Raw genomic sequence first — 25,224 nt, forward strand, 5'->3', positions numbered from 1 at the left:
GCTGCTCTATTACATTGTCTTCCCACCTTTAAGTCTTCTGAAATAATTACTCCTAAATCCCTTTCCTCAGATACTGAGGTCAGGACTGTGTCAAATATTCTATATTCTGCCCTTGGGTTTTTACGTCCCAGGTGCATTATCTTGCACTTATCCACATTAAATTTCAGTTGCCAGAGTTCTGACCATTCTTCTAGTTTTCCTAAATCCTTTTCCATTTGGCGTTTCCCTCCAGGAACATCAACCCTGTTACATATCTTTGTGTCATCAGCAAAAAGACAAACCTTACCATCGAGGCCTTTTGCAATATCACTTATGAAGATATTAAACAAAATTGGTCCCAGTACAGATCCCTGAGGTACCCCACTGGTAACATGACCTTGTTCTGAATGTTCTCCATTGACTACAACCCTCTGTTGTCTGTCACTCAGCCACTGCCTAATCCACTCAACAATATGGGAGTCCATGCTCAATGACTGCAGTTTATTGATAAGTCTTCTATGTGGGACAGTGTCAAAAGCCTTACTAAAATCTAAATATGCAATGTCTACTGCACCTCCACCGTCTATTATTTTAGTCACCCAGTCATAAAAATCTATAAGATTTGTTTGACATGATCTCCCTGAAGTAAACCCATGTTGTTTTTCATCTTGCAATCCATGGGATTTAAGATGTTCCACAATCCTATCCTTTAATAGGGTTTCCATTAATTTGCCTACTATTGATGTCAGACTCACTGGTCTATAGTTGCTCGATTCCTCCCTACTACCTTTCTTGTGAATGGGCACGACATTTGCCAATTTCCAATCTTCCGGGACGACTCCTGTTACTAATGATTGGTTAAATAAATCTGTTAATGGTTTTGCCAGCTCACCACTAAGCTCTTTTAATAATTTTGGGTGTATCTCATCAGGACCCTGTGACTTATTTGTCTTCACTTTAGACAGCAATCTTAGAACGTCTTCCTCTGTAAAGACACATGCATCAAACGATTCATTAGTCATCCTTTCAAGTGGAGGTCCTTCTCCTTTTTCTTCTGTAAAAACTGAACAGAAGTATTCATTAAGGCAGTCGGCTAGCCCTTTATTCTCTTCTACATACCTTCCGTCCTTTGTTTTTAATTTAGTTATTCCTTGTTTTAATTTCCTTTTCATTTATATATCTGAAGAATGTCTTATCCCCCTTTTTCATAGACTGAGCTAGTTTTTCTTCTGCCTGCGCTTTAGAAGTTCTTATAACTTGCTTGGCCTCTTTCTGCCTAATCTTGTAGATTTCCTTATCTTCATTGCTCTGGGTTTTTTTATAATTACAAAATGCTAGCTTTTTATTTTTAATGATTTGGGCCACTTCTGCTGAGTACCACAGTGGTCTCTTCCTTTTTTTGCTTTTACTGACAAGTCTAATGCAATTTTCTGTTGCCTTCAATAATGCACCTTTTAAGTAGTCCCATTTCTCCTGGACTCCGTGTAATCCGTACCAGTCTGATAAGGACTCATTTATGACTAATTTCATTTTTGAAAAGTCTGTTTTTCTAAAATCTAAAACTTTTGTTTTTGTGTGGTGTGACTCTTTCACAGTTCTTATATTAAACCACACTGACTGGTGATCACTGGATCCCAAGGTTTCGCCTACAATGACATCATATACCGAATCCCCATTTGTGAATACCAGATCCAAAATGGCCTCCCTCCGGGTTGGCTCCTCAACCACTTGTTGCAGAGACAACCCCAGTAGGGAGTTTAGAATATCTGTACTCCTGGTAGAACTTGCTATTTTGGTTTTCCAGTTTATATCTGGAAGATTGAAATCTCCCATAATGATAACTTCTCCTTTCATTGTCATTTTAGCTATTTCTTCAACTAGTAGATCATCTAGTTCTTTGACTTGACCAGGTGGTCTATATATCACACCTGCACGAGTTACTGCATGATTAGCAAACTGCAACGTAACCCAAACTGACTCTATGTTGGCTTCACCAACTTGTATTAGGTTAGATTTAATGCTATCTTTCACATACAGGGCCACTCTGTACCCTGGTATGGTTATGTCCCAGTCATTTCTTTCATTAAACAATGTCTCCGTAACAGCCACTAAATCTACATTCTCAGATGCCATAATTGACCCAAGTTCATTGATTTTTTTACCTAAACTGCGAGCATTTGTAGACAGGACTCTGAGCTTATCATTTCTTAACCTCTGTGCTTCTGACCTGTTCTGGCATTGTTTCGGGGGGCAATTGGACTCTTGTAATTCCACTCTTTTGCCCCCCCCTTCCTAGTTTAAATACTCTTTCGCAAATTCTTGGAGTTGTTCACTAAGTACATTTGTTCCTTTGAGAGAAAGATGCAAACCATCTTTTTTGTACAGTTCCTTTCTATTCCAAGTAGAGCTATCATGAGAAACAAAGCCAAATCCTTGCTCTTGACACCATTTACTAAGCCATATGTTGAACTCCTTTATGCGCCTCTGCCTATCATTCTGAACATTATGCACAGGCAGAACTTCAGAAAATGAAATGGTGGATGCAAAATCCTGTACGTCATTTCCAAGTGTGATAAAAGATTTTTTCACCTCTGACACTTCATTGCAAGCCAGGTCATTTGTCCCTAGATGGACAAGAACATCCATGTCCCCTTCCTGCTTTGCTTGCTTAACAATATTAATAATACGTCTTCTATCTCGTCTAGCAGTAGCACCAGGGAGACATCTCACAAAACCATTTTCTTTAAGCTCCACACTTCTTATGATTGAATCACCCAGCAACAGCTGCTTCCTTTGAGACTTCACTTTATCTTTTTTGTCCTTGGCTGCAGTCTTGCATACATTAGACATAGGAGTCGATGGTTTCTCACGCTCTGTGCTTGAGTCCATATCCAGATAAAAAGCCTTCTGTGTGCAGCAGCCCCCCTCAGCCCCCCCAATACTTACCTGAGCCCAATCTCTATCCAGTGATGTGCAAGGCTGTCTCGGACGTCTGGGACTCTCCCTCCTGATTGGTTGAGACACAACAGAAGCACCATTGGCTCCTGTTGCTGTCAATCAAAGTCAGTTAGCCAATCAGGAGAGAGAGGGGGCAGGGCCGAACCACAGCACTGTGTCTGAATTGACACAGGGAGCTGTGGCTCAGCTCTGGTGCCCCCATAGAAAGCTGCTTACTATGGGGTACTCAACAGGAGGGAGGGACCAGGAGCACCAAAGAGGGACCTGAGAAGAGAAGAATCTGGGCTCTGTACAAAACCAACTGCACAGAGCAGGTAAGTATAACATGTTTGTTATTTTTTTTAAAAAAAAGGACACCTTACAATCACTTTAAGATTCTGAGAAAACAACAAGCGTTTTCTCCATTTGCAACATAAATCTACAAATTAACGTACACAAGTAATGAAAGAAACATGACAGCTGCCATTACTGACATTTTAATACATTACTAGCTGTTTGACTGAGATGCTTAAAGCTGAAGTTTAGCTATTTTGTAAACCTACAACTTTATTGACATCACTTGTAATGAAGTATGCCCCTTGTTGTGCAGGCGGCTGGATCCTGCACGACGCAGAACATACTTCATTACAGGTAAGTGATGTCACTAAAGCTGTTGGGCTTAAAAATAAAACTTAAGCTAAACTTTAGCTTATACTTAGTTTTACTACTTAAAGAGCCACTGGTTTGGAGAAAACCTGCTGGTAGGGACATCAACTTTGTTTGCAAGCTTGCTATGGATCAGTGACCCACTGAGTAATGAAGAACTAGCAACCTATAAAAAAGAAAGTTAGCAATAGACGTTGTAATAGTTCTGACAGGTTTACTTGAGACTACAAATGAGCAGCATATACAATGTCCTGCTGTTGGAAAGTGTTCATTCTTATAAATATTTTCTGAGAACAAGAAACAAACTCCATGTGAGGTCTGGTTGACCACAAACCAGAATATTTCATACAAATCTTTAACTAAACTAAGGCTTCACTATGTCAAAGTTGACATTTCTGAGGACATATCTTTCTCTTTCCTTTTTTTGTTTGGAAAAGCATTACTTCTTATTTCTATACTAAGCAAACTTCCAAGATGGGAAAGAGTGACACATTTCATTGCAAACTATTACTCAATTGACGCTAACACCCTGTTATTTAAACCATATCAGTTATACTCACTGGTGCATTTTTCTCTGCTGCTTTTCTTTTATTATAGTGTTTATAAATAACCAATTTTCTCATCTGGTAAGGCTCCATTCACACTGGTACGACTTGTCAGGCGACTTGGTCAGCCTGACAAGTCGTGCACCGTCGCTCCCATTGTGTAGTACAGGAGCCGTTCTAATAGGAGCGACACAAGTCGCTCCGACTTAGAAAAAGGTTCCTGTACTACTTCGGGGCGACCTGGAGGCGACTTGCATAGACATTCATGTTATGAAGTCCGTGCAAGTAGCGCAGAAGTCGCGCTGCACGCAACTTCACAGGTCACCCCCGAAGTCGGAGCGACCTAATGTGAACGGGGGCTAAATGAAACAGTGCAATATAAACACTTTGGGCAGTTTAAAGTGGAACTTCACTCTCTCAATCAACATGGATTATTTTTAATCCTTATGCTGCTAGCACTAATAAATAGATAGGAAAGTATATCACATTTACTTGTTTTAAACTTTTTTTCTTTTTACATTTCTTTAGTTACTTCCTGTTTTCTATGTCTAGGCAAATGATATCATACATCCCAGAAGTCTTCAAGAGAGGAGGGAGGGTTCTCAGCTCAGCCTATGTCTGAGCTGAGGGGAGATGGATTCCAGGAAGTAAATGATACATGAATCATCTGCCCTTACTCAAGATGGCCATGACCAGAAATGCTAGGGGGTGTTTAGCAAAATAAAGACAATGAAGAGGGGAGTCACAGGCAGCTTAGACACTCCTGACACATCGCTGGATAAAGACGGGTTCAGGCAGGGCCGGACTGGCCTTCCGGGATACCGGGAAATTTTTCCAGTAGGCCAGCAAGTCCCCCTGTCCTGGGGCTGAGCAAACATCAGTGGCGGCCGGCTCAACATATACACTGCGCATACGCTGCCACCACTCGGGAAAGCCCGTACGCACTCAGCCACTGTTGGGCAGACGGTGCATGCGCAATGACATGTGGCGCCGGGCGGCACCATTTTTAAATGTAAGGCGCCTCGGGGATGGGTAAGTAAGACCCCTGTGCAGCCTCTGCATGCCCTGCGCCATGCCCTCAGCCCTGCATCTCCTGCACCATGTCCTCAGCCCTGCATCTTCTGCACCATGCCCTCAGTCCTGCATCTTCTGCACCATGCCCGCAGCCCTGCATCTCCTGCTCCATGCCCTGCATCTCAGCCCTGCATCTCCTGCACCATGCCCTCAGCCCTGCATCTTCTGCACCATGCCCTCAGCCCTGCATCTCCTGCCCCATGCCCGCAGCCCTTGCATCCCCTGTATCATGCCTGCAGCCTCTGCATCTCCTATACCATGTCCGCAGCCTCTGACATCGCCTGTATGCTGCGCACACAGCCTATGACCACCTCCTGTACCATGTTAGCACTTTTACCACATACATACAAACAATGCATGATTTTCCCTTCTATGAAAAAGAAAATACTGACGTTATACTGTTGGGCTGGTATAATACTGCTATGGGGCTGGTATGAAATTATTTCCAGGGCTGAATTTTATTCCCAGTCCGGCTGTGGGTTTACTTTCACCTAAACTACCACTATAGGTATAGTATGCCTCAAAATTCTACTATCCACAAAGGAAATGTTAGCAGCAGAGAGCATCACTATATTAGGATTCACTTTAAATGATGATCATAAGTTTAAACACACATTTATTTTTCTATATAATACACTCCTATGGGATGTAACAAAAATAACAAATGAAAAAAATGAGTGACAGCACCTCTTCTCTCTAAATACAAGCTGCATTTTGCTGCAATAACATTTTCAGTCTCCAGATACAAGTTATGTATGTAAACACGTTATGTAAGATTGTAGCGATTGTAAAATCTCGTGTTTTTTTTTTAAATAACAAACATGTTATACTTACCTCCTCTGTGCAGTTGGTTTTGCACAGAGCAGCCCAGATCCTCCTTTTCTCAGGTCCCTCTTCACTGCTCCTGGCCTCTCCCTCCTGTCGAGTGCATTGCTATGGAGGCAGCGGGAGCCAATGGCGCTGCTGCTGTGTCTTAGCCAACCAAGAAGGAGATGACCGAGGGACTCGTGGGCATTGCTGGAAAGAGATGGGCTTAGGTAAGCATTAGGGGATGCTGGGGGGCAGCTGCAACACACAGAAGGCTTTTTATCTTAATGCATAGAATGCATCGCAATGGCACCACATGAAAGATAAATGTCACAAGACCTGGTAAAGAAAATTATTTCTATACAAAAGAAAAGTGAAGGCTACAAGAAGATCAGCAATGCTTTACTTATCAGTCACAATATTGTAGCAAAAGTGATACAAAAATTTGCAAAGGGAACTGCAATCATCTTACAGAGAGGTCCAGGTTGGTTAATTCTTGGACAGGAGCATCTTCTGATGAGAAGGATTGAACTAAATCACCATGCAAGTTGACTGTAGTTAGCTGAATAAGTAGAAAGCCAAACTGGGGTGATTGTTTCCAACGACACAATACAGCGTACACTGCAGAGGAATGGCATGCATGGTTATCATCCACGAAAAAAGCCTATTCGAAAGCCCATGCACAAGAAAGCTTGCCTAGAATTTGCCAGGGCCCATGCTGAAAAAGAAGAAGACTACTGGGACTCTGTACTCTGGAGTGATGAGACCCAGATAAATATTTTTGGAATTGATGGCTCCAAAACTGTATGGCATCGCAAATGTGAGGAGTACAAAGAAAAATACATGGTGCCTAGAGTGAAACATAGTGGTGGCAGTGTCCTTCTGTGGGGCTGCATGAGTGCTGCTGGTTTCGGGGAGCTGCATTTCATTGATGGCATCATGAATTCACAGATGTACTGCTCTATATTAAAAGAGATGCTACCATCATTCCATGCCCTTGGTCGACGTGCACTTTTCCAACATGGCAATGATCCAAAACACACATCTAAGGCCACTGTTGCATTTCTGAAGAAGAACAGGGTGAAAGTGATTCAGTGGCCAAGTATGTCCCCTGATCTGAACCCAATCGAACACCTCTGGGGAATTCTGAAGAGACAAGTTGAGCTTCACTCACCATCCAGCATCCAGGCTCTAAAAGAGGTCGTTCTTTAAAAATAGAAAATGATTGATGTTGCAATATGTCACCAACTTATTCATTCCATGCCTAGAAGACTTGGTTCTGTCCTTACAAATCATCAGGGTCATACAAAATACTAGATGTAGTGGCTTTTGTTGTGGGGTATAATCATTTTTGCATCAAGTAATTTGAGTAAAACTGAAGATTTTGTAATCTAATTTATATTAATAACCTTACTTTCATGTAACAAGCTAAATAAATGTTTCTATAAAACTCAGTTTTGTCAAAATTTTGGACATTTTTTTTGCGTTCATTAAGATATTGATTAAAATCCTTCTTTTCCAAAGGGATGTGCTGATTTATGCTGAGCACTGTACATGTGGATTGCTGAGGATTTATATTACACGCACATATATCACATATCCTAGAATATTTGAAGGCAAGTGCCTGTACTAAGTGGATGTTTACTGTACAAGTATCGGTGGCGGAAGCTTAGATCTGGACAAGTGTCTGGGCATCCTGTGTCCTTTTTGCCTAGCAAATGTTAGTGCAAATGGCTCATCTAAACATTTGTGATGTTGAAAGGTTGAGGAGAACCTTGATGTGACATTTGCATAACTGAAATGGTTGACTTTATGTTTTTAATATTGCAGTACAAATACAAAGTAACATGCTGTGGGTCTGCCAAGAATTGTGGGAGCGATTACAAAAATCTCATTGTGTGCAGACAAACTTCCTAAAAATGCCAAGAATGCAAAACTTGGAGAGACTGACACTTGCAAATATATCCATCTTTACAGATTAAAAACTAAAACTACAGTTTTGAATTTAGAATTAGTATTAAAGTTGATTGAGGCCTAGCATGATATAAAGTTCAGTTAACAAAGCATTTGTGCTCATGTGTATTTTAAACATTTTATTAAATACTAAAGACATAAAGACTTCGCACAGGCTTATTGTAAATCAATGAGTGTAAAAACATCACACACACAGTTTGAGGTCTTATTAAAATAAATTACATGTGCAAATGCTTTAACATGTGTGCAGCCATTGTGAATATTCCCCCTATTGTGTCTATTATGTGTATTTCCTATGCTTTTCAGTTCCATCTAGTGGCCATAATGGGGTATGTTCCTGAAAATACTGCATTATGACCACTGGATGTAGCTGACGGCGATAGGAATACACCTATTAGACACATTACAGGGATTATTTATTTTTATTTATTTTTTTATAAAAGACCCCCTTGGACTTAGCCAATAATTCAGCTTAAAAGCATCAATAAGTACAGTAGCCAAAAACATAGTTTAATGTGTTGAGATCAATGAAAGTGATTTGCTCTTGGTTGCTATAGTTTACTGAAATAAATTATTATTGTAATAGCTTACTGAGTAAGCCAGAATGTCTCCACAAGCAATCTGTGGAGGTAACTACCCTTGATTGAACTGGGTGCATCCTTGTATCCTTTAAGACCCCTATAGTTCTTTAACAAATTTCATAAAACAGCCCTGTATTACATGTTTTTGTCAATTGATGTTAAAAAACAGAAGTGTGATGCGATTGCTCAGTTTTTGGTGTTCACTGTGCAGAGAGCGGTGACTGTCAGTCACCGCTCTCTGCTCTGCCCCGCCCCTTCAGCGCTCACTGGAGCGCTGGGCTGTGGAGGGATCGGGAACAGCTGGCTCAGGCTCTCAGCAGTGCATTGAGAGGCTGCGCCAGCTGCCGGTAAGGCATATGGGTGGATCTCGACCTTAAAGTCGGGATCCTTCCAGTGCCTGGACCAGCTCTGTGACATCAGCTGACAGTGGGCTTTAGCCTGCTGTCGAATGAATTAGGGTCACAGGAGTGCAGAAATAAGTGCATATTTAGTAAACTTTAAAAAAGACAAAAAGTAAAAAAAATAAAAATAAAAATATATATATATATACATATATATAAAGTATATATATATATATATATATATATGGATTTTAGTATAAAAACCTTAGGGGCGAACTGTATTTATAAATAATGTAACCTTCACCAAACATTCACTGCAAGTGAAACAATCACTGTGATTTAGCCCCCGTTCACACTGGGGCGACCTGTGAGGCGACCTGGTCGCCTCACAGGTCGCCGCAGGTCGCCTCCCATAGGGAAGCTGCGGACCCGTTCTGATAGGAGCGACACAAGTCGCTCCGACTCAGAAAAAGGGTCCGGAGCTTCTTTGGGGCGACCAGGAGGCGACCGCCATAGACTTCAATGTTACGAAGTCCGTGGCGGCCGCTCCGAGGTAGCGGCGCGCTGCTCGCACCGCGACCTCGGAGGTCGCGGTGCGAAGTAGCGTCGCCCCAGTGTGAATGGGGGCTTAAAAAACATGAAGATACACCTACAGTGAATAGTTGGTAAATGTCACATTCACTGATTTATTTAAAAAAACCCCACTTAAGTCCAGGAGTAGTTTTAACCCATGATAGTATTAGGTTCTCAATAAATATAATATACTAAACATGTGCTCATCAAGCATTATACTATATATTTCAACTATAAGCTTCTTTGAACAGTATCTTCCACACATCAGAGCACAGATTGTATCTAAAACTGCACACGGCAGGCTTGTAAAGTGGAACATACTTATGTAGTGCATAATCACACTTTTTGTATTACTTTATCTATCCCATGCTGCTTATATGAACTACTGTGGCTGAAAAAAACAATATGCATTGTAATATGGAGCAATAGCATTTTCTTTGTCAAATCCAATTAATATACAACAGCAGATATGTGCCAGGTCAGGTGATAATTATGTTTGGCAAAATGACCAAATCACTGATGAGGAAACACAGCTGAAATCTAGTTTACGCCACTCCGCCCACCTCTACTCCACACAGACAACAATCTTCTGTTCTGGTTCCATGCCCCAGTCTTCAAGGCTCCGAACCAAGGTCTAAATTCAGAGCCACATACTTGACTTCCCGCAAATCCAAGTCATGTATGACCACAACTGTGTCCTTCTTCTCAAATGTTCTTTCTCAGTCTGACCTCTAAGTACACAATGGTCTGCCCACTCACTGCTAACAAGAATGAACCACATTGTTTCCACAGGCAGTCCTTTCACAGGCCGCAAGCTAGAACCAGTAAAGGTTTACTAGAAATCAGGCTTTATCTGTACCACAATCAAATGTGGCTGCTGGACACTGACTAACCAAAGACTGCATGACTAAACAAATGCTGACCTCTTTCTATTATCCTTGTGAAAATGTATTTAAAAAAAAAATTCAAAGGGTAGAATGATAGATGAAATATGGTCATCTTTTTATGGCATGGTTCCCAAAATGATTTTTTGCATAACATGGCTACAGGCTTCATCTATTTACATCAGCAGTTACATGGCTTTCTGTTACACTCATTTTGTATCAAATATTTGCACATACAGGTCAGAGCACAAAAACATTAAATCCCAAATCCAGGGGGGGGAAAAATCACCCTTGTAGTGGGGCCTTCTTCATCATCCTGCAAGGATTAAATGCTCATTTAGGCTGGGTTCACACTACTGCGAATTGGATGTGAGCTTTCCCCGCATCTAATTCGCATGTCAGGAGATTGTGACCGGCTCTGAATGGAACCAGTTCACTTATTTTCGGAGCAGTTCCGCTGCGAATTGCACAGGAGTCCTGTGCATCTTCTGGTCCATTTCAGGTCTGAATTTAGCCAAAAACTCAGACTGAAATTGGAACTGAAACAGTGAACAGGGACACACTGGACCCCTGCTTTAGGGAAGTGGTCTCCAAACTGTGGCCCGTGGGTCAATTGTGGCCCTTTGCTTACCGTTATCAGGCCCTTTGGGCATTATTCCTCCCACTGACACTAACAACTGGGCGGTATACCTTCCATTGACACCAAAGATGGAGCACTATTCATCCCACTGACCCCATAGATGAGGCACTATTCCTCCCACGGACACCAATGATGGGGCACTATTCCTCCCATTGATAACAACAATGGGGCATTATTCCTCCCACTGACACCAACAACGGGGCACTATTTTTTCCACTGAAACTAATACATCCTACTGCCCACAGGCTTTATGTAATTATTTTACCGCCACTGACCACCAAGGCCTTTTCTATTCCCACTGGCCACAATGTGGCCCTCGTAAAGTCTGAAGGACAGTAAACTGGCCCTTTGCTTAGAAAGTTTGGAGACCCCCGGTCTAGTGGGAGGGGATTAAGGTGTAAATACCTACTCTGCTCCTTGGTCAAGCAGGCTCCCTCTATTGTTGTAATTGTTCCCTAATGGCTGCTCTGTAATTTGTGCCCAGCTGTGGTCGCATTCCAGCAATTCTCAGCTGAGCCTCCCCCCCACCACACACCTGAGTTTCAGGCAGAGGAGATTACTGGAGCTGGATAGAGTTTGGAATCAGTTAAGTGAAAGAGGCCAGTCTGCAGTCAACTGGAAATAATAAGCCATTAACCCTTCATAATTAGCCTCATAATTAGCAGCAGTATTGTGTGCACTCCTTCCCTTCGTAGTTGGGATGCCTATCAGGTCTCTCAGATCAGTTCAAGTTCAAGATCAGTTCTCAAGTCAGTTCAATGGTAGGAGTGCTTATGGTAGGCTTCCAATGCTGCATTCTTTAAACAGCCAAGCTCAGACTGAGGGAGAGAGAAACAGAGCAAGTAAACAATCAGATGTGTTAGAAACAGGGCCGGATTAAGAGCATCATGGGCTTGGTGCTGAGGATTTTGAAGGGCCTTAAGGGCCGTGCCTTGGCATGCACCCAGAGGAGGAAGGGTGCAGCCATGCATGCCTAATTCCACATGGGATGCTGTCTCTGAAGCCCATAAACACATCCATGCATCGGCAACTGTCCCTCCTTGTCCGGCCTTCGTGCTGTGTGGGGAGGTTCTGAGGGAGCTGCCTGGGGAAGCGAGCATAGAAGCCAGACTTCTGTGTTTACAAGTGACAGAAGAGCGGTAACAGTGAATATGGCCAACCTGGGGCCTATATAAAGGTAGGACTGGTAGGACTGGCAACTGTGTTCTGCCATTCATCTAATATAACGGTAATTTTTACACCTAATTTTAACAACTACACAGAGTTAAAGGAGTTGTAAAGTCAGGAAGGTTTTATATCTTATTGCATTTTATGCATTAAGATAAAAAGCCATCTGTGTGTAGCAGCCTCCCCAGCACCCCCTAATACTTACCTGTGCCCCCTCTCTGTCCAGCGATGTCCACGAGTCAATCAAAGTCAGTGAGCAAATCAGAAGAGAGAGGGGGTGGGGCAAAATGGCAGCTCTGTGTCTGAATGGACACACTAAATGGACTGCAGCTCAGGTGCCCCCACAGCAAGCAGCTTGCTGTGGGGGCACTCGGTAGGACGGAGGGACCAGGAGCAGCAATGAGGGACCTGAGAAGAGGGGGATCCAGGCTGCTCTGTGCATAACCAACTGCACAGAGGAGGTAAGTATAACATTTGTTTGTTATTTTTTTAAAAAACAAGACTTTACAATCACTTTTATTTGACTTTGGATTTTATTAAACCTACCATTGCTGACCAGTCCTACCTTAAAATATTACACGACAGTTGTCATTCTCGGTCCGTTGGCTTTAATACTTTTTGAGTCACTGAGCTATAACAAATATGTAAATCAGGAAAGTACTCATCTGCATACTTATTATGAGTCAGGTGGTTCTAAAGTCAAAGGTTTTTTTTACCTTAATTAACCTGCATTAAGGTAAAAAACCTTTCACTAGCTGTTCTACCCATCCACCTCCCTAAATAATTACCTGAGTCCTCTTCTGATCCAGCAATGAGCCCATCTGCAGCAGCGCTAATCTCTCTTCCTGGTCTCATAGGACAGATTGAGAACAGCAGAAGCCATTAGTTCCTGCTTCTGTCAATCAAATCTAGTGAGAAGGGAGCAGGGGTGGGGCCGAGCCATGCTGTGTGTGTCTATGGACGCACAGAGCCTGGCTCAGGAGCATGCCCGCATGTGTGCCCGCATAGCAAGAGGCTTGCTATGGTGGCACACCCAGAATAGGCATAGCAGAAAGAACTGGTGGGGGACCCCAGAAGGGGAGGTAGGGGGATCGCTATGTGCAATATCCTTGCACAGAGCAGGTAAGTATAAACTTCTTTTTTTTTTCATGGGATAAGAACTAAGCCTTTACAATCGTTTTAAATTATATGAGCAAGTGGATCAAGATCACAGGCAGCAATGTCAATCATTAAACTTGCATCTGGTCTCTGGAAATATATAGACACGATAAAAAGATAGCAGGTAATTGATGTAGGCAGAAAAAGGGCAAAACATGGTATATTTTCCTATTTTCCCATGTTTGTGCCATTTTTTTTTCTTCTTTTATGTTTCTGTCGAAGACAATGTGAGTATTTATGGAACTAATCACAGCAGAAATTTGCTAATAAGAGTAAGAGTCATTATGAGTGCACGGCACCCCTTAGTATGCTAAAACTATAAAAACAAATCAGGGTATTCATCTATAATATAAAACTGGCTGATTCACACAGTGCTAATATACATGGGTGCATGGTATTCCGTCTTTGTCAACCTGTTCCTGTGACCTCTCTCCAGAAGTCTTCATCTGCAACATATTGTTCACAGCTATTCTGTCTTCCAGAACGCAGAGGTATGAAATGACGACAGCTCAGAAATGTTTGAGATCTGTTGTCGGCAGCTGTTGGTCTAGATGCCAGGCTGGTGAGATATCTATTGTTAGATCTACTCCCAGAGGTTCTGGCCTTTTTCAATTTTGTATGCAAGACAGACATTGTGAAGTTGATCCTATGATCTCTTTATCTGATACAATAAAATGTATGCCACACACAACTTAGAAGTCCAGTAATGTTAATCTCAATGACAGGCGGAGAAAGAAGTAACTCGGATGTAAGAGTGCTAACTGTAATACTGATTCTCTGGAAGTCTCAAATACCACATCAGACAAAACGCAGGGAACACATGCTCATTTATGATTAATATCAGGCTTTTTCTAGCTAGCAACCATGCTGACGCTGCAAGTAGAACCACTGTCAAAAATCCAACTAAGCTTCACCTTTTAAATAGTCCAGGTTTTCAGTTCATGAAGATGTCCATTGTGGCTTTTTGTCCTAACAATAGATTGTCCATACAATTTGTAATTAAAGCTTTTTAAGAGTTTGGGAGTATCACATGACTTCACCTTGAGACCTAATCTCAAAACTCTTGATAACTATTGAACACAAAAAAATAAAAAAGGAATTAGATATACAGTATATGGATATTTTTCAATAGATATATATTATTGTGATCTGAGTGGTTGCCATTGTTTGCTATTGTTGGACTTTAGCAGATAGCTCCCACTAAGTGAGTCTGGGCTGCTGTGTGTCTCTCTACCTTTTCCTCTTCAGCTCTCATAATTTAACATTTTATTTGGCAATACCTTTGGAATTACTTAAGATAATGAAGTAATACATACTGTATATTGCTTTTTTTTTTTCTTTGCTTTGTTTTACTAAAAGGATTTGACTTTTTCTGCAATTCATATACAAAACACATAATAGTAAAAAAAAAATATATTTTTTTACTTTATTGGTGTTGCAATACCCCTGGGTTAAGAGCCCATTCTCTGGGATCCGGACACTGACAGCTGAGAAATTCCACCTGCCAACTTTCTATGCCAGGGATGTGGACAGGGCTGGAATGTGCAGTTCTGCCCAAGTGAGAATCAAGTCAACTTCTCGCGACTTCTCTTGTCTCCTTAATGGTTGATGCTCTGGCAGCATTCAACTGGATTCTGATGAGGTGATGTCACAGCTGAGAGGGGCAACCTGAATTACCCTGAATTTCAGTATGTTGCTGGGGAGTCATGCTTCTTCAGACAAAGAAATCCCCTGTACCATGAGGGCAACATGAATCCCAGAGAACAAAGCCAAGCTAGAACCTGGGCAAACATTTTTGTTTACACCTAGGGTACCATGAACAGGTCAAAAGGGAGGGCGATAGGTTGGCAATCCTGTGTGCCCATAGCAAAACAAAGATTATGTTGGTGAGGAGGAGAGATGGGGATGTGCAAGTGAGCATCCCTAATGTCCACAGATGCCAGAAGGTCCCTCAGTAGAAGGGAGACAATGCCCAACACGACTGATTTAATGTGGAACTTCTGGTCTAGCAAGAACAAGTTAAGAGTTTTCAGATCCAGAATGGGCCTAGTGCTTTCATTTGAATTGAGAACAGTGAACAGGATCATATAAAAACCCTGAAATTGTTCCTCATTTAGAATTGCTGAATAACAGGCAAGAGATCTGTCTATTTTTGTAGGAAGATGGCAAATTTGAGAGTATAAAGTGAGTAGGAGGCAAAATCCTAGTTTGTAGTCCCTGGAAATTATACTCTAGACCCAACTGTCTGTAAAAGTTAGGAAGGCCAACAGATGCTTCCCCACCCTAACAAAAACTCTGCAGGTCAGCCCCATATCTTCTTCTAGATGGGGGCCTGAAAACAGTCCCCTAAGGCTCAGCTGATGAGGCAACAAAATCAGAAAACTCTAGAGAGGGAGCCACAATGGCTGCGGAGCAGCTAGGAAGCTTGAGAAAAGAGTCTTGAGAAAAAAAAAACATAACTTAAAAGAGGTAAACTTCTCTCAGTAGATATTAGGCATCAATCACCTAAGGTCCATGCCGCTTTTTTACCACTGTGCAGTCACCTAAATATGGCGGCAAATAATCCATGATTAGGACTAAAGCCTCGTACACACGCATCGAAAATCGGCAGGGAATTTTCGTCCGACGACCGATCTGCCGATTTTCGGCTTGTTACTATAATGCTTAAGACAACCGACTCCGACTTTTCGGCCGAAAAAAATCTGGTGTGCAGGCTATAAAATTTTTCTCCGCCGTCAAAACACGGCCGATTTTCGTGCAGTCAGTACAGATTTCAACAGGGAAAAATCTAATGAGCAAGTCTGGGCATGCTCAGAGAAGAAATAACACAAAGAAAGCAAACCAACGCATGACATCACTTCTGAAGTAGAATTTTGTCGGGCGAGAAAATTCGTGTGCAGTCTAGGCACATTCCAACCAACAAAACACAACTCTGGACAAAAGACGAACGATTGGTCAGTCGATAATCGTTGCGTGTGTACTAGGCTTAAGACTACGTGTCCCGTACTGTAGAAATATGAAAAACCCCTTCTACAGCAAGGTCCAGTTTGTTCCTACAGTGAAAAAATTCCTTCCCAGTCTTCTAAGGCAATGGATTCTGCTTGGAACAACAATCTGCATTTCTACATTTTTAATTTCTTATAAATATTATTAGCAATAACAATATGACGTATGAACATCAATGTTTTTCATTTATAATGGATTATGTGTATACAAAACATTTAGTTGCATCATGGTGTGTCATAACTTCAAAAAAGGTTGGGAACCACTAGCATGACACAAGCAGATGACTTACATAAAGGGCTTTTACATAAGCAGTTTAGAGGGCATTCTTTTGATGATGTGGTGACGTAGACTCTGGCCATGTCAATAACAGATGTACATGCTTAATTTGCTTTTATGATAACTTAATGCGCCTTTATTGCTGCACTTTGCAATGTTGTTTTGAATTTGAAATTTTGTATGGGCTGAAAGCTCAGTTACAGTGAGCAAAAAGGAAGATGACTAAGAATGTCCCATTGATTTGTGAAGAAAAGCAGGCCTTTCTGAGTGGAACAGGCAGTATTTTGTGATTTCAGACATCTAGTGACAAGCTTCCTATAATTGTGTTGCAACTGCTGTTCAGCAACTGAGAATAAATGAATGAGTGGAAAAGAGATGTAATTATAATTTTTCAAATGGCTGGCTAGTCACATAACTAACATTTAGTTGTTTTCTACATTCAAGATTAGTTTGTGTAAACACAGAGAGATGGCAGTCATTGAGACCCCGTTCACACTGGGGCGATCCGACTTCACGGGGCGACCTCACAGGTCACGGTGCGCAGCTCGCACCGCGACCTCGGAGCGGCCGGCACGGACTTCATAACATTGAAGTCAATGCAAGTCGCTCCAGGTCGCCCCAAAGAAGCTCCGGACCCTTTTTTTAAGTCGGAGCGACTTGTGTCGCTCCTATTAGAACGGGTCCACAGCTTCTCTATGGCAGGCGACCTACGGCGACCTGTCAGGCGACCAGGTCGCCCCAGTGTGAACGGGGTCTTAGGACATATGCTCTAAACCAGTGTTTCTCAATTTTTTATTCAGTCAAGGCACCCTTTAAAAATTATGCCCAATCTCAAGGCAGCCTTTAATAATTTTAGACAATCTCGAGGCACCCTTTAAAAATTATGGACAGTCTCGGGGCACCCAATTTTAAAATCTAAAAATCATTCTAATAGTTTTACATAATGCAGCAACATCTAAACAAGTATGCAAACTGGTACTGACTAGTATTCCATTGTTTCTCTTCTCCCTCAGCTTTTCTCCGTCACTCAGCGTATGTGACCCCAATGCTGATGGAGAGGGGCAAGCAAGGGGGCTACAAGGATGCAGGTGACTGACATTCTCCATATCAACTGATGATGTCATTGGTCGTTAGGATGCTGGCAGCTAGAAGGTTGTAATGTTGCACAATGAAAACCTGTGGCTTTATGTAACTAAAAGGCAGGTCTCATCCACACGCTTGCTTGTATAAAATTTTTGGGAAATTTTTAGGCTTTTTGCCAAGGCACCCCTGAAGAAACCTCAAGGCACCCCGGTTGAAAAAGGCTGCATTAAAGAGTGGTTCAGGTCACATAACACAGGTAGTGCTAGAATTTATGGTCTGCAGTACACTAATGTAGGTAAGTAATGGGAGTGGCAGTAGTCATAGATTATGTAATAAGGTTTACAAAAGCATTTGAAGCAATTACACGTCTAGAGGTTGTATACATCAATGCACTAAGAAGTTGCAGTTCAACACTGACCTCGTGCTACCCTAACATAGTGTATATTGGCTTAACAAAAAAAAACTGAAAGGGAGAGTTTTCATTTACCCAGCACTCTAAACTGCAGTGCCTTAAGGGACACATGATCATTTAATCTGTCGTCCACGTCTTATACTAATAGGAAGAGTGGGAGTATCTGGGCCTTCTTGCCACTTCCTTGGAGCTTGAGGCAAGGAACTCAAACTTCATGTCTAGACAGGTAAGTACATATCAGAGTAAACCTTATAGGTGGAAGAATATTAAAAAACAGACATTGATTTGTGCAATCCAAAGTTTTCCACTACTGATTTATTTACTGTATAAAGGAGTATGTTTATAATTTGTTTCTGGAAATGACATCAGACTGATGTATTTGGTTATGTCTGACACAGTTTGAAAGTGTATCATTAAACTGAGTTACTAGTCTGCAGATATGCTGCATTGATTTGAATCAATATGATATAAATACTGAAAAGTACTGTTGATTATTAGTTCATATTGTTTTCTGTAGAAGTACTAATTACCTTAACCACATGCTGCTCACATAACACATAAGCACGGCAGCAAAGACGGCGTGTTTTACCCCGCTTGCCAACCGCCGCACGACTATTTACTGCGGCGGTCAGCCCCTCACAGGCAAAGTGACGTAGTACTAAGTCGCTTGCCTGTGAGGCTCTAGGGGGCTCGTTCCCTAAGCAGTCCGCGCGCGTGACCAGCGGACACGATGCATGCCGGTCACCCGCGATCTCCCCGTGGAGAGGGAGAAAGGCAGGCGGCTGATGTAAACACAGCCGTCTGTCATTCTCCCCTGTGTAATAACAGAGATCATACGGTCCTGCTATGTAGGATCGTTTGTCTCTGTTGTTACACCACTAGCCACACCCCTTTACAGTTAGAAGCACGCCCCTAGGGACAAACTTAACCCCTTGCTCTCTAATAAAGTTAACCCCTTCCCTGCCAGTGTCATTTTTACAGTAACAGTGCATATGTATAGCACTGATTACTGTAGTAATGTCACTGGTAACCCCAAAAGTGTCAAAAATGTCAGTCAAGGGTCCAATCTGTCTGCCGCAATGTCGCAGTTCCGCAAAAAAAAAATCGCAGATCGCCGTCATTACTCGTTAAAAAATAACCACCAAAAATGACAGAAATCTTTCCGTTAGTTAGTAAACGCAATAACTTTTGCGCAAACCAGTCAAAATACGCTTATTGCGCTTTTTTTTAACAAACATATGTAGCAGAAAACAAATTGGCCAAAAATGTTAAAAAATTTGATTTTTACATTTTTTTGGGGAATTTCATATAAAAAAATGTGAAAAATATTGTTATTTTTTCAAAATGTACGCTCTTTTTTTGTTTATAGCGCAAAAAGTAAAAATCGCACAGGTGATCAAATACCAAAAGAAAGCTCTGTTTGTGGGAAAAAAGGACATCAATTTCATTTGGGTACAGCATCGCACGACCGCGCAATTGTCCGTTAAAGTCACTCAGTGCCGAATCGCAAAATAGGCCCTGGTCAGGAAGGGGGTAAAATCTTCCAGGGCTTAAGTGGTTGTAAACGTCAGACATGAAATATAAAACACAGCATATCCCCTCTATCGTGTGTACTTGTCTCAATCCAGAGCACTAAGTGTCCTTTTTCTTCAATTCCTCTGTTATCTGCATGAGTCACTTCTGACAAGTTTTCCTGACATCAAGAAAATAAAAGTGACAGGAGAGGGATCTCCAACACGCAGTCTGTGATTGACAGCCTCAGCTCTGTTCCTGTGTGCTGTGTGAGAAGAGGGTATCTCTTTCCTCCAATCAGCTTTTAGTGCTCTCCTCAATGAGATCTGCAGTGTGTAATTTCAGCTCTCCACCTCCTGTTTTCTAACAGCTCAGAAAAGCTTTATAAATTTTCTGGACTTTGAATGGATGTAGAGAAGAGAAGACTTCAGATAAACAGGTACAACTTATGTAGGAGGATTTGGTTACTCAACCAAGGCAAGTCACTTCACTGGGTATATGTGGGGGTTTACAACCACTTTACTACTCACATGTTGCGCATATGCGTCCATGTGCAACCAAGGTATCAGTGCTGAGAGGGCGCTCACTGTGTCATAGACAGCTCTACAATCATGCTTCCTTTACGCTCACTTACTCCACTGTATCTATGGAGAGAGAGGTTGTCACCGAAGCTAGCCTTCAAGTATATGTTTCTCTCTTCATCTCTACTACATGGGAGGGATTAGTATATAGGTTAGGTGCAGAGGGGCATTGCCACAATAATTCACACAGTCAGGTACCTTGATAAACTTGTATTAAATCAGTGCAGCAACAGTTCACAACAATCACGGTTCTAAGACTGCCAAGCCAGGTGCATTCACGGTTACAGCAATGTGAACACAGCTGGTTCCAGCCAGAATGACAGAATTTGTAGAGAGGGACAGAATGCAGCCTAGTCATTCCCTCCCAACCAGGAAGATATCCAGAAGGTTGCGACCCTATGTTTTCCCTCTCATTAGGAACCTTTCCCTACCACTAGAACTGTCCCTAACAGACAGGGTACCTTTCCCTGTACTACCCACTCGCACAAACATGCCAAACCTAGGGGCCAGGGCCTTATATAGCTGTTGACCCAAGATATCTGCCAGAGTCACATGGGTCAACATCATCCAACCAGATTGCATCCCCAGTGATCCAGGAAACCATAGAGGAACCGTGTTCCTACTTATTTCCTTTCCAACTGCAGAGCTCAAGTATATACAGTATTTAGGTTTGTTCTTGGGTTTATCTATGCTTTGAGAACCTTCCAGCCTTGAAGCCTTCTGCTACAAACCATCTCCCTTCCACCGCAGAACAAGTACATATTCACAGACACTCATGAGAAGGTAAACTGAGGGAGACACGGAAGTAAGTATGTTCTAATCTGCTCACACTTCATGTACATTTCTGAAACACTTCTACTGAATATAAATATACAACCGAGTCAATGTTTAGAATGACTGTTAAAATATGCTAAACCAAGATGAAGCAAGAACGTGTTTAGTAAAATAAAAATAAACATTGCGGGAATGAATGTGATAAGAACTTTGAAGTATATTTATACACTTTAATATGGTTTATATTGTATTGTATCATCTCCTAAAGTGATCATTTCACCATCTGTTCAAGGCATAACGTTAGTTCAAAGCATATAATATACAAAAGAAGCTTGGTGATCCAGCCTTGACACTAATCACAAAATGGAGATCCTGCTGATTGGCTTCTATTTAGGGTAAAGATTCATATCAGGCTGTCCCCAGACCTCCCAGGTTGTGCCTCCTTCCCCACTGGTTGTGGCATTGCAGCAATGCTCTAGGTGGAAACAAATAATTAGACCTCCCAGGCAGAGCTACACAGGGAAGCTGCTAATGACCAGCAAACTAAAGCTGCCACATGTGTCTCCTGAATTTGGTCATACGACCTGTGTTGGAAAATCTGGGTGGGCATATATGAAGCACTGTAATCTGTAGCATATAAGGAACAGGATTCTTAAATTACAGCAAATTTTGGCCAAGCATGCTCTCCATTAAGTGTTATTAAACCCAAAACAGTCAAATCAGTCTGCACAGTGCCTTGCAAAAGTATTGGGCCTCCTTGAACTTTGCAACCTTTTGCCACATTTCAGGCTTCAAACATAGATATAAAACAGTAATTTTTTGTGAAGAATCAACAACAAGTACGACACAATCATGAAGTGGAACGAAATTTATTGGATATTTCAAACTTTGTTAACAAATAAAAAACTTAAAAATTGGGTGTGCAAAATTATTCAGCCCCTTTACTTTCAGTGCAGCAAACTCTCTCCAGAAGTTCAGTGAGGATCTCTGAATGATCCAATGTTGACCTAAATGACTAATGATGATAAATAGAATCCACCTGTGTGTAATCAAGTCTCCGTATAAATGCACCTGCACTGTGATAGTCTCAGAGGTCCGTTTAAAGCGCAGAGAGCATCATGAAGAACAAGGAACACACCAGGAGGTCCGAGATACTGTTGTGGAGAAGTTTAAAGCCGGATTTGGATACAAAAAGATTTCCCAAGCTTTAAACATCCCAAGGAGCACTGTGCAAGCGATAATATTGAAATGGAAGGAGTATCAGACCACTGCAAATCTACGAAGACCTGGCCGTCCCTCTAAACATTCAGCTCATACAAGGAGAAGACTGATCAGAGATGCAGCCAAGAGGCCCATGATCACTCTGGATGAACTGCAGAGATCTACAGCTGAGGTGGGAGACTGTCCATAGGACAACAATCAGTCGTATACTGCACAAATCTGGCCTTTATGGAAGAGTGGCAAGAAGAAAGCCATTTCTTAAAGATATCCATAAAAAGTGTTGTTTAAAGTTTGCTACAAGCCACCTGGGAGACACACCAAACATGTGGAAGAAGGTGCTCTGGTCAGATGAAACCAAAATCAAACTTTTTGGCTACAATGCAAAACGTTATGTTTGGCGTAAAAGCAACACAGCTCATCACCCTGAACACACCATCCCCACTGTCAAACATGGTGGTGGCAGCATCATGGTTTGGGCCTGCTTTTCTTCAGCAGGGACAGGCAAGATGGTTAAAATTGATGGGAAGATGGATGGAGCCAAATACAGGACCATTCTGGAAGAAAACCTGATGGAGTCTGCAAAAGACCTGAGACTGGGACGGAGATTTGTCTTCCAACAAGACAATGAACCAAAACATAAAGCAAAATCTACAATGGAATGGTTCACAAATAAACATATCCAGGTGTTAGAATGGCCCAGTCAAAGTCCAGACCTGAATCAAATCGAGAATCTGTGGAAAGAACTGAAAACTGCTGTTCACAAACACTCTCCATCCAACCTCACTGAGCTCGAGCAGTTTTGCAAGGAGGAATGGGCAAAAATTTCAGTCTCTCGATGTGCAAAACTGATAGAGACATACCCCAAGCGACTTACAGCTGTAATGGCAGCAAAAGGTGGCGCTACAAAGTATTAACTTAAGGGGGCTGAATAATTTTGCACGCCCAATTTTTCAGTTTTTTATTTGTTAAAAAGTTTGAAATATCCAATAAATTTCGTTCCACTTCATGATTGTGTCCCACTTGTTGTTGATTCTTCACAAAAAAATTACAGTTTTATATCTTTATGTTTGAAGCCTGAAATGTGGCAAAAGGTCAAAAAGTCCAAGGGGGCCGAATACTTTCGCAATGCACTGTATATTCATTAAAATATGCTTGTTATACTCACTGCGGAACCTAAGGGGTTAACTCTCTGCATTGTGTAAAAACGCTGTTTGATCCTGTTTCCTCTGATTCTCTCCTCCTTCCACTGTCCTCAATATATTACCTGATAATACAAAGCCAAGGGACAGGCTGCACATGCTCAGTTTAGTGTGTATTGCTACAGAGCTTTTTTTTCTTGAAATAGTGAATGTGATCAGCACAGGGCCAATCAGCATTGTCTAGATAGAGGGTCAGGGGTCCTGAATCCTTATAGGACAGTCAGTGCAAAATGAAAAATTCCTCCTACAAGCTTTAACTAGACAATCACAGAAGTCACAAGACTGCTCTAACTGCTGATGAGAAAGGGTATTTAGCAGTTTATATTAACTAAAATAATTGTATTTACATTTTCTGTGTACTGTAGGAGACCAGATATAGTGAATGCAGGGTCCTGAGTTTAGTAACACTTTAATGCTGAGTGCTTTTGAGGCACAGTGATTGGGAATACAGAGGCAAGGCTCAGTACCGGAGGTAGACCTGGCCAAAAGATTACAGTGGAGCTCATCCATTTTGAGTCACACCACTGCCCCTAGGAAGGGGCATAATTTAGAGTGTCACTTGAGTGACAGCTCTGTGCTAGGGCTGCTAAAACCACATCCAACTTGGCAGCACCCAGCAGCAATCTCCGGGCTTTTTGATGACTACACAAGGGAAGCTTTTTTAGATAAATAAAATGCATTAAATACGTTGAATGCATTTATAATCCTATTATATTTCTGGGCTGGTGACAGTATTATCTTCAAGTTTTAATGACACCTGTACTAAAGGAGATACACTATATTGCCAAAGGTTTATGGAGACCTGACAATAACACCTATTGAGCTTGTTGGACCCCCTATTCTAAAACCATGCGCATTATTATACAGTCACAAGTTCCACCTTATATTTCAGCCATATATGACTATGCATCTAAGAAAAAGAAAAAAAAAATACAACCAGGGCTTACAATCAAACAGGATAATTCGCCCATCTCCTCCGCATGATTGTGTGTGATCTCCAAAACAGACACTGTTACAATCGGTGCTTGGTGTTTCTCCATGTTTTCTGTAGTCTGCATTATTTCCACAAAAGCACGCAAACCCCGACTCCAATCCCGCAAACTAGAAGTGATAAAAAAAATATAGTCACTCATGGCTTTACATATTACTGAACTCAACATTACACCGCTAATCATTACAAACAAACACAAACAAAAGACTGTATGTAACCTCTGTACTATACATGTACATACTACATCGTATGCAATCCTATGCAATGACAATAAAGTTGTATCTATCTATCTATCTATCTATCTATCTATCTATCTATCTATCTATCTATCTATCTATCTATCTATCTATCTATCTATCTATCTATCTATCTATCTATCTATCTATCTATCTATCTATCTATCTATCGATCTATCGATCTATCTATATGTTATGCAAGTTATAATAATACATTAAAAATGAAATAACTGATCTGAAAAATGGATACCAAAAGAAAAAGCTAAAGTGCTTTTTGTAATACCATTTAGGCAGACATATACCTTGCATGTCATACCTATTAAGGCTCATACAGTCAACTGAAAAGTAAATACGTAAAGTACGGATAATTATAAAACTTCTTACCTACCATCGGTCTACCATCAGACTCTATAAGCCCACATTGTGAGCCACCTTTAAGACCGCATTCACAATGAAGCGGCACGACTTCAGGGGCGACTTCACAAGTCGCGTGCACCGCGACTTCGGTGCGACTTGCACAGACTTCATATAATGAATGTCTATGTAAGTCGTTCCGAGGACGCCCCGAAGTAGTACAGGACCCTTTTTCTAAGTCGGAGCGACTTGT

At 41.6% G+C, this 25,224-nt stretch overlaps 1 protein-coding gene across 1 annotated transcript in view; it reads right to left on the reverse strand.

The window, feature by feature from the left end:
* Nucleotides 1–25,224, reverse strand: part of KREMEN1 (kringle containing transmembrane protein 1) — a 220,679-nt gene that overhangs the window by 22,712 nt on the left and 172,743 nt on the right. Inside the window, exon 5 of the mRNA XM_082266021.1 lies at nt 24,338–24,491. Coding sequence (XP_082122147.1) covers nt 24,338–24,491 — 154 coding nt within the window. The remainder of the gene's footprint in view (nt 1–24,337; nt 24,492–25,224) is intronic.

Source organism: Pelophylax lessonae (assembly GCF_965119305.1).
Source record: "Pelophylax lessonae genome assembly, chromosome: 1".
Lineage (NCBI taxonomy): Eukaryota > Metazoa > Chordata > Amphibia > Anura > Ranidae > Pelophylax > Pelophylax lessonae.